General features: G+C 43.7%; 1 protein-coding gene across 1 annotated transcript in view; it reads right to left on the bottom strand.

Annotated features, from left to right (window-relative positions):
* Positions 1-15,465, bottom strand: part of galnt16 (UDP-N-acetyl-alpha-D-galactosamine:polypeptide N-acetylgalactosaminyltransferase 16) — a 157,654-nt gene that overhangs the window by 108,569 nt on the left and 33,620 nt on the right. Inside the window, exon 2 of the mRNA XM_041214883.1 lies at positions 8,492-8,667. Within this exon, the coding sequence (XP_041070817.1) occupies positions 8,492-8,667 (176 nt within the window). The remainder of the gene's footprint in view (positions 1-8,491; positions 8,668-15,465) is intronic.

Genomic DNA, 15,465 nt, shown 5'->3' on the forward strand with positions numbered 1-15,465 from the left:
TTGTCAGTTTGGTGGGCACGCAGCCCACCGAGCTGTCAACGGCCTACCAAGGCCATTAAAAACCAATTAACGTGATTAATGTTGGCGGGCAGGCCGGGAGCCCAGGCGGGGCTCGGAAAAAGCATGAAGCCTCATCCACAGGCAGGATGAGTTTTCATGAGGGTATTTAAATTTTTACGAAAGGTTTCAATAAAAGTTATGGATATGTCCCAACTCATGTGACAGTGACACATGAGGGGACATGGAAGGGAAATTTTTCAAACCTCTTTATTTCAAGTTTTACATCGGAGACGATCTGCCTGAGGCAGCACTTTGCCTCGGGGGGGGTCTGTGCGCTCTCTCACGCGCATGAACGACAAAGTGCACTCCAGGCTGAAGGAACACACACACACACACACACACACACACACCCCCCCACACAGGGAATGCATAGCACTTCTTGGCGCATGTCATACTTAAAATGGCTGCGGGCCCCCAATCAGGGGACGCCGATCGGAGGCCCGCCCACTGGCGACCGCTCCTGCTCTACCCCCACAACGGGGGGAAAATGTTGACCAATGGACTTTTGAATGGCTCACCGCATGTTATGGCCTAGTCCCTGCCTCAACAGGGTAGTAAAATCCCACCCTAAAAGATTAATCTCCTGGATTCCTGTCATGGAGGCATTAAAAATAAATCTTTTTTTAAAATTTTTGTTGAACATTTTTGTTTATTAGTTACAAAAATATTGGAGATGAGAAAAATGCTGTCTGATTACAGTCAGGAATTATCCAATCGGGTGGGGAAGAGTCTATTTGCTTTGCAATTGGTATGAGAAGGTGGGGCTCCATGAGATGGACATGTTGAGTGACTAATGGTGAGAGTGTGAAGGTGAGGTGGTTGAAGTTGAGAGGTCATATGATGAAAGCTCCTGGAGTAGATCCAACCAGAAAACCACACCTCAGAGGGTCTTTCTGTGAAGCTCACCAGCGATCCCATGGGTGATTAATGGTGTGAGAGTAGGGGCAGGGTGATCAGAGGTGGGTGACAGAATCATTTGGAATAAGTCCAACCAGAGTTGGCAATCTAACAGAGTTTGTGTGGAATATGCGACTTCCTTTGTGCAGCTGGTTTACACCTACAGCAGGAAGACTATCCCCATATTACAAAGTAAAATGCAGAAGAGTGCTCAATTTAATCATTCTCCCCAGCCCTGGGCTCCAACAACAGTGCAGCTTTTGTCTTCATAGTCTATCTTTCTCATCTTTCCAGCCCCCTTTTCTTTATGCATTTCTCTCACTCTCTCTCTCCATTCCTTTTGTTTTTCTCACTCTTCCCTTCTCTCTCCTCCTCCCTTCCCCCTTTTTCTTTCAGCACTCTCTCCCCTCCCCCTCACACTGTCGCATAGTTTCTATGTCTTTGTAAAGACTGTTCAGTGACTGTTACACACAAAATGACCCTCTGCCCTCCAGTCTAGACTTGGCAATGTCTCTCACAGATTTTGTAATCCGATTGTCAATAACGTTTTCTTTCTCAGGTCAGGAAAGGAGACCTATGTAAACATTGCTCTCATTATGCTTCCTATATCCCCAGCACAGGAATGTACTGCTGTCTGTAATATGGGAATGGTCTCCAAGACACTTTACAATATAAATCACATACTGGCAGCTAGCAGGCAATTAAAAAATGCCACTTGGGATATTCATGGAAAGTCATTGTGTATAGCACAGGATGTTGAATTAATTCAGAATCAAAATTGAACTGCCAGCACAAATCAACAAGGGGAAAGATAACTCCCACCTTCTGCACCACCACAGCACAACAAGATCCCACAAACAGAAATCTAATTAATAACTAAGTCATCTATTTTTGTGATGCTAGTTGAGGGATACTGGGAAGAACTCCCCAACCCATACTTTTATTCAAAATACTGTCATGGGATCTTTTATGTCCACCTGAGAGGGATGACAGTGCATGGGTCTAACATCTCATCTGAAAGATGGCACCTCTGACAGTGCAACACTTTCTTAGTACATAAATACATTTAAAGGGAATCCAGGTAAATACGCAAGGGAAAAGGATAGTCAGTTATGTTGATGGGGTTAGATGAGGAGAGGTGGGAGGAGGCTCGTGTGGAACATAAAGGCCAGGATAGACAGTTGGGCTGCTTGGTCTGCATTCATGCTGTACATTATATGTAATTCTAGCACTGCACTGGAGTGTCAGCCTGAGTTATATGTTCAAGTCTCTAGACCTTCTGACTCAGGCAAGATTACTACCCACTGCACCACAGCTGATAACTTGATGGGTTACCTCTGGTCCCATAAATTTGTTATATTAGCACATATGGCAATAGTATAACTTCTTTGCAACTATACTCTTTACCTTTATTTATAAAGCCCAGGATCTTGTATGCTTGATTAACCGCTCTCTCAAACCTGCCTTGCTGCCTTCACCTCCAGTTTGGGTCTGTTATAGACTCATTGATAGAGATTGACTACAATGATTAGGCAACAACTCCATTTCATTACACCATTTGACTACAGGATGGTAGAAGATGAACTTGAGGTACCGTGGTCTTCCTTCATCTAGCAATTCCTATCTTGCTATATTGCCTACTGTGGTTGCCTTCTAAACAGTGACTGTAGTTCAAAACAAATCCACAGTAGAAACCTTTAGGACATTCTGAGCGTGCTATAAGCTGTTATTTTACTTTCTTTGCAAACCATGCTAAATAGAATCATAGAATGATGCAGCACAAACAAAGGCCAATCAGCCCATCCTACCTATGATGACTCTGAAAGATCTATCCAATCAGTCCCACTCACCCACTCTCTCACCAAAGACCTGCAAATTTTCCTTCTCAAGTGTTTATCTAATTTCTTTTTGAACGTTACTATTGAATCTGCTTACCTCATCCTTTCAGGCAGTGCATTCCTGATCATAACAACTCACTTAGTGAAAAATAATTTAAATCTCTCCATTTCTTTCGCCGATTACCTTAAATCTATGTCCTCTGGTTACCATTCATCTTACTTACTCTATCAAACCCCCTCATATTAATAAACACGTTTATTAAATCTCCCATTAACCTTCTCCGCTCTAAGGAGAACGATCCCAGCTTCTCCTATTTCTCTACATACAGGCTATAAAGTTCAGTCTCTGGATTATGCTGTGTTAATTGGTCCTAAACTTAGGCAACTTCACGTTGTTAAATATTTATTTACTGGCCCCTTTAGGTTTAAGGATTCCGCACAACCTGTTTCTGTTCACAGTGGGGAAAGGCAAAATTAAATAGTTCAAAAATTGTGGATATTTGGGGAAGATTAGTTTGGGATTTTGGGAAATGTAGGCGCGTGCATTTGCATGACGTAAAAGTTATTTGGTTCCACAACAACTGTCCTGACGATATCACCATGGCAATTACTGAGGTGCCAGACGAGGATTGCTAGGCAACAGAAGTGTGTCATAGTCCTATGCAGGCAGAAGCAAGAGAAAATGTGGATTTCAATACTGCCAGAGGATCAAATACTTGATTTTTAACTCGATTCACTCTGGTCCTTTTTTCCATCTACAACTTATGTCTAATATTGAATTTCATAGTACAGTTTTACTGCATTACAGAAATGGGGGATTCACTGAGGGTGGGTTCTCTGCTGTAGGATATCAAAACAACAGCAATGACTGTCTACCAATAAAACTTTGCAAATTGATGGCTGGGGAATTCAGAATGATTCAATCCCCACTGTTAACACAAATCCTTCCAGTCTTCATTCACACTTTCATGAGGTCGGACTCTTTCACATATTGCCGAGAAGACTGACTGTCAGTCATCAGGGGTTCTAGTTGCAGGTTGTGACTCAATGATAGGAAACACTCTCGCCCCTGAGGCTGGAGGTTGTGGGTTTAAGATCCACTCCAGAGATTTAAGCACATAATCTATAACTGAGCATGGAATATTTGTCAGAATACCACTCTACTCTTTTTCCAGCAGTGCCATAGGATCTTTTACATCTGTCCAAGAGGGCAGACAGGAACTCAGTTTAACATTTCATCTGAAGGACATTACCTCCAACAGTGCAGAACTGCACTGGAATGTCAGTCTGGATTATGTGTATATTCATTTAGATATTAACAAGCTTCTGCCCCCTTTAATTGTTTTTATTCTTTCATGGGATGTGGGTGTTGCTGGCAAGGTCAGCATTTGCTGTCCATCCCTAATTGCCCTTGAACTGACTTTGCTAGGTCATTTTAGAGAGCAGTTAAGAGTCATCCACATTGCTGTGGGTCTGGAGTCACATGTAGGCCAAGCCAGGTAAGGAGGGCACATTTTATTCCCTAAAGAACATTAGTGAACCTGGTGGGTTTTTACAACAATCAGCAATGGTTTCATGGTCATCACTGGACCTTTAATTGCAGATTTTTAATTGAATTCAAATTTCACCATCTGCCTTGGTGTGATTAGAACTCGGGTCCACAGAGCAGGATTACTAGTCCAGTGAAAATATCACTACAACCCCACCTCCCCTCTGTGCACGTGTGTATGCATGTGCATATGTGTGTGTGTGTGTGTGCGTGCGTGTGTGTGTGAGAGAGTGAGTGAGTCTATGTGGCTGTGTGTATATGTGGGTTGGACATATTCCTGGAGATTTCATCAGCCTCCAACAGAGTGGAGAATGTGATGAGCTTCAGCTGTGTACACTCCCCTCCCACACCCACCATCCCGGTACAGACAGAAAGATTCAAAATACACAACACATATTGTTCCAACTGAGCTAAAGTTAAGAGTGAAATCATTTGTTCCTTAGACATCAGTCCCTTTGAATGCACAGATGTTAATTGGTAGTTGGTATATGCTCTAAATTTATTTAAAGAGTGAAAGATGTTTCTTATAGATGTATAATCCGACTGATTGGCTGTCTCGCTCGATTATCAGGCAGTCACTGGTTATACCCAACATAACTCAACCTCTTGCCTCTATCTTGACTCCATTCTCTCTCTCCTTGTCCTGTCTCTTCCCACCTATATCTGTGATTCCTCTGATGCCCTACGTCATATCAACAATTTCCAGTTCCCTGGCCCCAACCACCTCTTCTTCACTACGGATGTCCAATCCTTCTACACCTCCATCCCCCACCAGGATGGTCTGAGGGCTCTCCGCTTCTTCCTTGCACAGAGGCCCGAACAATCCCCAACTCTCCTCCGTCTGGCTGAACTTGTTCTCTCACTGACCAACTTCTCATTCAACTCGTCTCACTTCCTCCAAATAAAAGGTGTGGCTATGGGTACCCGCATGGGCCCCAGTTGTGCCTGTCTCTTTATGGGGTATGTGGAACATTCCTCGTTCCAGTCCTACTCCGGCCCCCTTCCACAACTCTTTCTCCGGTACATCGATGACTGTTTTCGTGCTGATTCATGCTCTCATCTGGACATGGAAAATTTATTAATTTTGCTTCCAATTTCCACTCCTCCATCATTTTCACATGGTTCAACACTGACACTTCCCTTCCCTTCCTTGACCTCTCTGTCTCAATTTCTGGTGATAGTCTATCCACCAATATTCATTGCAAGCCCACCAACTCCCACAGCAACCTCGACTACAGCTCCTGACACCCTGCTTCCTGTAAGGACTCCATCCCATTCTCTCAGTTCCTTCACCTCCGTCACATCTGTTCTGATGATACCACTTTCCAAAATAGTGCTTTTGACATGTCTTCCTTCTTCCTTAACTGAGGTTTTCCATCCACGGTGGTTGACAGGACCCTCAACCATGTCTGACCCATGTCCCTTGCCTCTGCCCTCACACCTCCCTCTCCCTCCTAGAACCATGACAGGGTCCCCCTTGTCCTCACTTTTCACCCCACCAGCCTCCTCATTCAAAGGATCATCCTCCGCCATTTCCGCCAACTCCAGCATGATGCCACACCAAACACATCTTACCTTCACCCACCCCCGTCGCATTCCGTAGGGACCGTTCCCTCCGGAACACCCTGGTCCACTCCTCCATCACCCCTTACACCTCAATCCCTTTACTTGCCCCCCTTCTCACTATCCAAGGGCCCAAACACTCCTTTCAAATGAAGCAGCACTTCACTTATGCTTCCCTCAATTTGGTCTACTGCATTTGCTGCTCCCAATGCGATCTCATTTACATTGGAGAGACCAAACGCAGACTGGGTGACCGCTTTGCGGAACACCTTCGGTCTGTCCGCAAGCATAACCCAGACCTCCCTGTTGCTTGCCATTTCAACACTCCACCCTGCTCTCATGCCCACATGTCCATCCTTGGCCTGCTGCATTGTTCCAGTGAAGCTCAATGCAAATTGGGGGAACAGCACCTCATCTTCCAATTAGGCACTTTACAGCCTTCCGGACTTAACATTGAGTTCAACAACTTCAGATCATGAACTCTCTCCTCCATCCTCACCCCTTTTTGATCTCCTTTTTTCAAATATTTATTTTTTAATTTTTATATATATATATTTTTCCCACCAATTTCTATTATTATTTTTTTTAATTTATGTCCATTCATTGTTTGATCCCCACCTTTTAGCCTATTTCGATCTTCTGTCCCACACCATCCTCACCACCCCACCCCAACCCCAATAGGGCCATCTGTCACTTGATCATCCTGATTTCTACTCTTAACGTCAGCATTAGCACTTCCTTTAGCCAGTATCACCACCATCAGCACCCCTTCGACCTGCTGTTTATGCCACCTTTCACAATCTCTCCTTTGCCTCCCCACATCACTGGCCCTCTATCCAGCTTCATCTGTCCCTCCCCGCTTAGATAGTATATATTTCACCACATTTCTACTTCTCTTTAGTTCTGAAGAAGAGTCATATGGACTCGAAATGTTAACTCTGTCTTTCCACAGATGCTGTCAGACCTACTGAATTTTTCCACCAATTTTTGTTTTTGTTTCAATCTCTTGCTGTTGGGTACTAACAGCTCCAATTCGTGTGTCAGCCCTGGATCAGTGCATAGCACTCTTGCCTCTGATTCAGAACTTTGTGGTTTCAAGTCCACTCTTGAGATTTCACCACATAATCAAGGCTGCCACTCCAGTGCAGGACTGATGGGAGTGCTGCACTCTCGTTCATCCTTTGAATGAGACATTAAACTGAGGCCCAATTTGCTTGGCTGGGTGGAGGTAAAAGATCCCATGGCACTATTTTGAAGAAAAGCAGGAGGAATTATTCCCCACCCCCTCCATGTCCTGGCCAATATCAATCAACATCACAAAATAAACAGATTTTATTTATATATATATGTATATATATATGAAACAGATTATCTGTTTATCTCATTGCTGTTTGTGCAAACATTGGCTGTCACATTTCCCTCATTACAACACATGGCTACACTTCAAGAAGTATTTAATTGACTGTAAAGTGCTTTGGGAATCTCGTGAGGATGTGTGGGATGCCTCAAGTTTTAATTTATTGCTTCCTTCTAATTCACTTTCTCTCTATTTTCTCACTTGAACTTATCCTGGGATGTGATTCTTCCACAGGTCCTGAAGGCCCTCCAGTATCTCACCTCTCCCAAGTACACATTCTATCCTACGTGATTCTACAAGGTGAACGCCATGGGCTGTTTAACTGGGGAGTCATGAAGCTCCGGCATTGGTCTGATCAACCTTTTCTTTACAAAGGCAAGGAGGAGCAGTACAGTTTAACCGGATCACCCCTGGGCTGGCAAATGGAGTCAGCATTGTTTCTTGCTCCTGACAATGATCATCTGGAAAATGTGTGAACACTGGGTGAGATCAGAAACAGGCTTGGCCCAAACTCCAAATTGTCTACTGACACTTTTATTGGAAGCAGAGCCACATCAGGAGGTGAGTGACTCACCTCTCAACTCTCCATACCACTCTATCACCTCAAAAAATGTGCATGTGATGGAATACTCTCCACTTGCATGGATGAGTGCAGCTGCAACAACACTCAGAAAGCTCGACACCATCCGGGGGCAAAATATTCTATTTAATCAGCAACCATCCATCATCTTAAACATTCACTTCCCCCACCACCAGCACATAGTGGAAGCAGTCTGTAACATCTACAGGATGCAGCAACTCTCCAAGGGTCCTTCAACAACACCTACCAAACCAGCAACCTCTACCACTGAGAAGGACAAGGGTAACAGATGCATGGGAACACCACTGCCTGCAAGTTCCTCTTCAAGCCACACAAGCCTTTACTTGGAACCTTATCACCATTCTTTCACTGTCACTGTGTCAAAATCCTGGAACTCCCTCCCTAGCAGCACATTGGTGTACCTACGCAGATTGCAGCAGTTGGAAGAGGCAGCTCACCACCACCCTTCTTAGAAGGAATTAGGGATATGTAACAATGCCCACATCCTGAGAATGAAAATGAACAGAAAATCCTACCAAGTCAGGACTTTCAGGAAAGGAAGGCGGAACATGGGGAAGGATTTTGGTAAGTGAAGGACACTGTCCATTTCCAATCCACAGTCGGTTGTTTGGAGTGCTTCCTGCTACCTGTAATGCCTGGTGTCACGGATCGCCCTGTCACTGGCGAGTTTGTCACTCTCCTGCTGGTTGAATGCATGATGCCCATAAGGATCATCTCCAGGCTTCAGGAGTTTGCTGGAGAGGTAGGCCTTCTCATCAAAGGCCTGAAGTTTATCTCTATCCAGCTGAAGTGCCTTGGTTACCTGGAAAAGAAAAAAAACTTGCATTTATACAGTGCTTTTCATGGCCATCAATTGTCCCAAGTCACCTCACTGCATATGCAGTACTTTTGGAAGTGCAGTCAGTGTTGTAGACCGTTACCAACTGTGGCTGAACATATGCCTGGAGTTTTCATTTCACTTTTTCTTGCCTCCTATTGCCTCATTCAATCAAGCACTGTGGTTATAACTACTAATTGGAAGTCTTCAAAGGAAATGAAAGTATAGACACAATTGTTTTTAATGACCCTTTAATATTTTTCCTGAGTTACCTGCAGAGATAACCTGGAGATTAATCTTCAGTTTCTCGAATTTCCATGACAACCCTCAAGAGTTGGAAACCCTACTGTTCTCAGGTGGAAAAACACAGCAGGCAATGTACACACAGCCGGATCCCAGAAATGACAAAGAGATAAATAACCAATTCATCTGTTTTGTAGTAACATTGGTCAAAGATAGATAAAGACAGAGATTGTTAATGGAAAGGAATATTTGTTCACATGATGGACTGTGCATCAATCAAGATGGCAGCTAAGTGACCTGATCCCATGTCTTTAGCAACATTCAGGACTGAACTCCCCTCCTCTCCTCCCCTGTGCTTCCTGTCTCTCCATGTGTCTCAGTTCTGGGTGTTGCTTATCACTGTTGTGCTGCTTGCTCTGTCAGCCTGGCTTACCTAAGCAATGTGGGTCCCATCCTGCAGGCAAGTGCCCTTCTCTCTAGGTGTTATAACCAATTTAAACCAGGCTGAGTTCAACCAAGAGCTCAGAAATAGTCCTGAATTTATTAATTGGCCTGACTCAATCTGATCAATCCTCCAACTCTCAATGGTCTCCAGGGCACAGAGTAATCACGAGGCTCACGTAGACAATGTTAATGCAATTTTAAATCTAGTTAGCTTCTCACCATTCACGGAAAATTAGTTAATAGGCATGCAAAATAAATAAGTCAGTACAATTGTCATGACAGCTAAAACAAATATTACACAGAATTTACAACATTCGGTCACGGAAACCTTCGGGACCTCGGCGTTCCACCAGCACTGGCCATTTTAATCCTTTCACAACTGGCAGCCAATCCAGTTGCCTCGGCCCTAAGTTTTGGAAATCCCTCCTTGAATCTCTCTACCTCTATCTCCTCCTTTAAGATACTCGTTAAAACCTCTCTTTGGCCAAGCTTTTGATCACCTGTCCTAATATTTCTTTCTATTAAAGGAGAGATTTTCTCTGCCCTTTGTGCGAAGGAGTGCTTCCTGATTTCACTCCTGAATGGCCCAGCTTTTAAGCTTATGCCACCTTTTTCTGGATACCCCCACCAGAGGAAACATTTTCGCTCCATCTATTCTGTTGAATATGCTTAACAGTTTAAACACCTCAATTGGATATCCCTTCAACATTGACCTTAATCAAACCACAGCTTGAATGCTGCATCGGTGTTGTTGAAACTTTGGATGGAGTGGCAAGATGCACCAATGTGTCAAAGGGACTATGTTTTAAGAAAATACTGGAGAAACGTAGATTTTCAGCCTCAGATGGAGATGACTGAGGGTAGGAGATGGCACAGGTAAAGACAAGTTTAGGCCTGATGTCAGGAAGAATAAAATGGAGGCAAAATATTTGAGAAATATACTTTAGTTTTGTATATTGAAACTTTGTGCTGATATTATTAATCAATTCAAGCATGGGGGGTCAAAATCACTTGGAGATTTACCCAAGGTTTAAATGAATTAACAAACTCACAATCATCACCTGGATTACATGAAACCTGGCTGCGTTAGAACACCTGGTTGAGCTGAGCATTAGCAAGGCAGAAAGATTTGCATTTCTATAGCGCCTTTCACTGTTGGAATGGAGGAAACACAACAGCAGCAGAAAGGATGAATACTGGCCAGCACATCAGGGAGAACTCCTCTGACCTTCTTCAAACAATGCAGTGGGATCTTATACGTTCACCTGACAGGACAAACAGGGCCTTGGTTTTATGACTCATCTGAAAGAAGGCAACTCTGACAGAGCAGAACCCCCTCAGTATAACACCGGAGGTGCCAGCCTGGATTATTTACTCATAGTCAAAGGGGAGAGTGATACCGCTGAGGCACAGCTAGGGGTCGGGCTGAACGCCCCTCCTCATTTGTATCTCTTGTGTTGATATTTGTAAGATCGAAAAGCCATTGTATATTTCCTTCAACAATTACCCCACCACTCCACCAGTTCTTACTGCTAATCCATCATAAAGTCAAGGTCAAGGCCAAATTAGAACATATGAATTAGAAGCAGGAGTAGGCCACTCAGCCCCACGAGACTGCTCTGCCATTCAATACGATCACGGCTGATCTGTTTGTAACGTCAACCCCACATTCCCACCCACCCCCCGATAACCTTTCACCACTTGCCTTAAAATTATTCAAAGACTCTGCTTCCGCCGCCTTTTGAGGAAGAGAATTCCAAAGGCTCACAGCCCTCTGAGAGAAAACATTTCTCCTCAGCTCTGTCTTAAATGGGTGACTCCTTATTTTTAAACAGTGACCCCTGGTTCTAGATTCACCCACAAGAGGAAACATCCTTTCCACATCCACCCCATCAAATCCCCTGAGGATTTTATATGTTTTAACCAAGTCGCCTCTTACTCTTCTAAACTTCAGTGGATACAAGCAGAAAGAACTCACATCTTGGTTTATATTTATCTCTGAACGAACATCACTAAAAAATATCAGACGATTATCTGGTTGTGGGAGCTTGCTGCGTGATAATTGGCTGCCAAATTTCCTACATTACAACAATGACTACATTTCAAAATAGAATTTAATTGATTGTAAAGTGCTTTGGAATACCCTGGGGTCGTGAAATGTGCGACAGAAATGTCAGTCCTTTTTTTTCAATTTCAAAGCCTGAAAAGGGCACAACACCCTTCTGAAAAATCAGTTGCACTGGATATTTTAATAGAAACATTCTGGAAAAAGCTTTGGAAATTGGAACATGTGTTACTGGAAACCAAACCAGATTTATTCTTCATCCTGAAGGGAGATAAATCTGAGTGGATTTGTGGCACGGCCTCCTGCCTTCAACTTCTAACTTTTAAAAAGAAATTTCAAGTAAATATTTTCCCTCTGTAATGGTCTTGGCGTGAAAGCTGTCTCATATTTCGCTAACTGATTCACGGGGGTAATACATACATAATACATCATATCTGATGCAAAAGTCCACAGGGTTGAAAGTTCAGGGTATACAGTTCACCTCTTTATCTCATTCTCTCTCATTTGTTCCTGTTTGTCCTGTTCTCTCGCTCTCTTGCTCCTTTGCTTGTTCTCACTTGTTCTTTTACTCTCTCTCTTATTCTGTTTTGTGCACTTTTCTGTCATGAGCACTCTTCTTTTCTCACACTCTTGTTCAAGCTCTCAATCTCTCATCTCTCTCTCATTCCATCTCAGTCTCATTCCCTCTCAGCCCTGCTCTCTCTTGTTTTTCACTCACGGTTCTGCTCTCTCTCAATTCCATTTATCTCTCACTCAGTCCGATTCTCTCATGTTCTCACTCTCCCTCTCTCACCATCCTGTTTTCTCTTGCTCCTGTCCTCTCTTTCCCTCAGTTCTGTTCTCTACAGTTCCCCCTCTCTTTTTCACTCTCATTCTCTCTTGTTCTGTGGCTTCCAGTCTTGTTCTTGCTTATTCTGTTCCTACTCTCTCCCTCTCTCCTTTTCATCCTCTTGCTCTCCCTTTACTCACTTATTTCACTCATTCCAGCTGTATCATTTCCAATCTTACTCTCATTTTCATCCCACTCTCTCTCACTCCTGGCCTCATTCATTTGCATTCTTTCTCTCACACGTTGTTCTCTCTTGTTCCATCTTCTTTTGCATTGTATTGTTCTTTCTCACTCATTCTCCTTTGCTCCTGTTTTCTCACACCCTCCACTGCTTTCATTCTTTCGTACTCCCTCCCTAATTCTTCCTCATTAGCCTTCCTCTCTTGCTCCCTCCTTTATCTCTTCTCTCTCATGTCTTCCCATTCTCTTGCATACTGTCACCAACTTATCTCTCTGTTTTATCAATTGTACTGTGCAGCTGAATATTCCTCCCATACTCCTCCTCAACCCCAAATACCCTCTCCAACATGCTGTCTATATTACTGATTTAGACAAAGCAGCCAAGAGTACAGTTTGCTGACAATCCAAGTTTGCTGACAATGCAAATCCAGGTGGGAATGTAAGCTGGGAGGACAGAAAGAGATATAGACAGGTTAAATAAATGGGCAACTAGGTGGCAGATGGAGTATAATGTTGGGAATTGTGAGGCTATTCATTTTGGTAGTTAAGAACAGAAAAGCAGAATATTGATTAAAACTTCTAGATGTTGATGTTCAGAGAGACTTGGGTGTACTTGTACAAGGGATATAAAAAGTTAGCGTGTAGGTACAGCAAGCAATTAGGAAGGCATATGGCACCTTGGCCTTTATTGCAAGGGGATTGGAGTGCAGGAATAAAGAAGTTTCACGGTGATTGTAAAGGGCTTTGGTGAAACCACACCTAGAATACTGTGTGCAGTTTTGGTCTCCATGCCATAATTCTATGACACCCACTGGTGTGTTTTTTGGCGGGTTGGGAGGGAGCGTGAATTTGAAGAAATGCGATTATCTCTGGGTTCCCACCCGCCCCGACCACACAATGATTTTATGCTGGGGCGGGCAAGGCCTCGGACAGAAAGCCCGCCCTTGCCCCAACTGAGGCCCTTACAGCCTAAGAGCCGTTTCTTGCCAGCCTCAATTTTTAGGCTGGCGGGAGGATTTACCTGGCGTGGGGGAAGCCCAAAAATGAACAGGCCTAGATCTCAAACGAGAACCGGGTGGTGGGGGGCACCTCCACCAGAAGCCCCCTTCCGACTCGGAGGTCCAGTGGCCTCCTCTTGCTCCCGTGGTTGAGGTTTAATACAGTGATGCAGAGAAGTTTCGTCTAAAGGAGTGTCATGGGAATAGTACAAATTACAAAGCCATATCCTTTGGCGAATACATTCCTTAGTTTTTTTTTTGACTGTTCTCCTGGGACAAGATGTACAAAAACCAAGTGTCATTTCACAATTGGAGAACTTCAGAAATAGCCAGTACATGAATGAATTCACTGATCTGTGCCCATAAAAACAATAAAAGCCACTAATATTTTTACTTCGTCTGCAAGAGCTCGGCTTTCAATTTTCTTTTCAATCGGACCTCATCCACTACAACAACTTGCATTTATGTAGCATCTTTAATGCAGCAAAACATCCCAAGGTGTTTCACAGCAACACTATAAGATAAAATTTGACACCAAGCCTCAAAAGGAAGCTTTAGGACAGGGTCAAAGAGGTAAGTTTTAAATTCGTGTCTTAAAGGAGAAGAGAGAGATTTAGGGAAAGAATTACAAAGCTTAGCGACAAGGCAGCTTAAGGCATGGACATCAATGGTGAAGTAATGAAATAAAAGCAAAAAACTCTGGATGCTGGAAATCCAAAATAAAAATAAAAATACCTGGAAAAACTCAGCAGGTCTGACAGCATCTCTTCAAAGAGTCATACGGATTCCAAACGTTAACTGTATTCCCCTCCGCAGATACTGTCAGACCTGCTGAGTTTTTCCAGGTATTTTTATTTTTGTTGTGAAGTAATGAAAATTGGGGATAAGCAAGGGGCCAGAATTGGAGGAGCACAGAGATCGCAGAGTTATTTTGGTGCTGGAGGAGATTACAGGGATAGGGAGGGGCAAGTCCAAGGAGGAACTTGAAAACAGGAATGAGAATTTTAAAATCAAGGTGTTGCCGGAAAGGGGAGCGGGACTTGGTGCGAGGTGGGACATGGGCAGTAGACACAGGGAACAATGACAAGTTGGCTGTTTCGAAGGGAACCTTGTCAATGTTTTACTGAAAAGATAGTTGAGATTTAATTTACACAGAATGTAACTTAAAGCTGTTTGTAACAATTGTGTGGACAGAAGTCAATGAAATAAAACTCCCCATGCAACCTGCTTTCTTGGGAAAGCTTCGCATCACACAACAAAAGGCAAATAAAAAGTACAGGCGTTTTGTAGCCTTATAAGGGAATAAAAGTAATTGAGGATGAGTGCTACAGATAAAGAAGCAAAATCAGTCAGGGTTTCCACCCTGGATTTCTGTAACCTAATGAAGGCGGGATCCCGTCAACAAATGCTAGGCCTGACATGTCTCCAGGGCTTCCCCGGAGTTTCCAGGAATGAAAGATTAATCTCCTGGTCAGCATAGTCAACAACTCTGGGACACAGTGGTGTTTGACCACTTGCGTTTGTCACTTACAAAACTATTGGAGATATGAGGAAGAAGTCTGCTTGACCAAATTGGGGTGGGGCCGGCAGGGTTGAAAGGTGGATGGGGGCGAGGGGTCAAGAGGTCATCTGAGTAGGTTTGGAATAGAATAGTGAGAGTGGGCACTTTGCTCCTAATTTGGGAGGCACATCAATGAGGATCCATTTTCTTTATGACTGGAGCTTGGAATCTTAGGCTGGGATTTTCCAGTCCTGCCCACCACAGGACCGGAAATTCCCACTCGAAGTCAACGGACCTTTGGCTGGTCCGTCAAATTTTCCCACCACGGGCAGGGCCAGAAAATCCTGGCCTTACCTTTCGGGCAGCTCAGAGCCTAACCTTCTCTTAAAGTGATCAGTTGGGTTTTAACAACAATTGGCAGCTTTCATAGTCACTTTCCATTGCTGGAATGCAAATTATCAGCTTGATCAGGATGGTCAAAGTTATTAGTCCAATTTTGGCCTCTTGCGCATCCCCAATTTTC

The sequence above is a fragment of the Carcharodon carcharias genome, chromosome 20 (assembly GCF_017639515.1).
Source record: "Carcharodon carcharias isolate sCarCar2 chromosome 20, sCarCar2.pri, whole genome shotgun sequence".
Classification (NCBI taxonomy): domain Eukaryota; kingdom Metazoa; phylum Chordata; class Chondrichthyes; order Lamniformes; family Lamnidae; genus Carcharodon; species Carcharodon carcharias.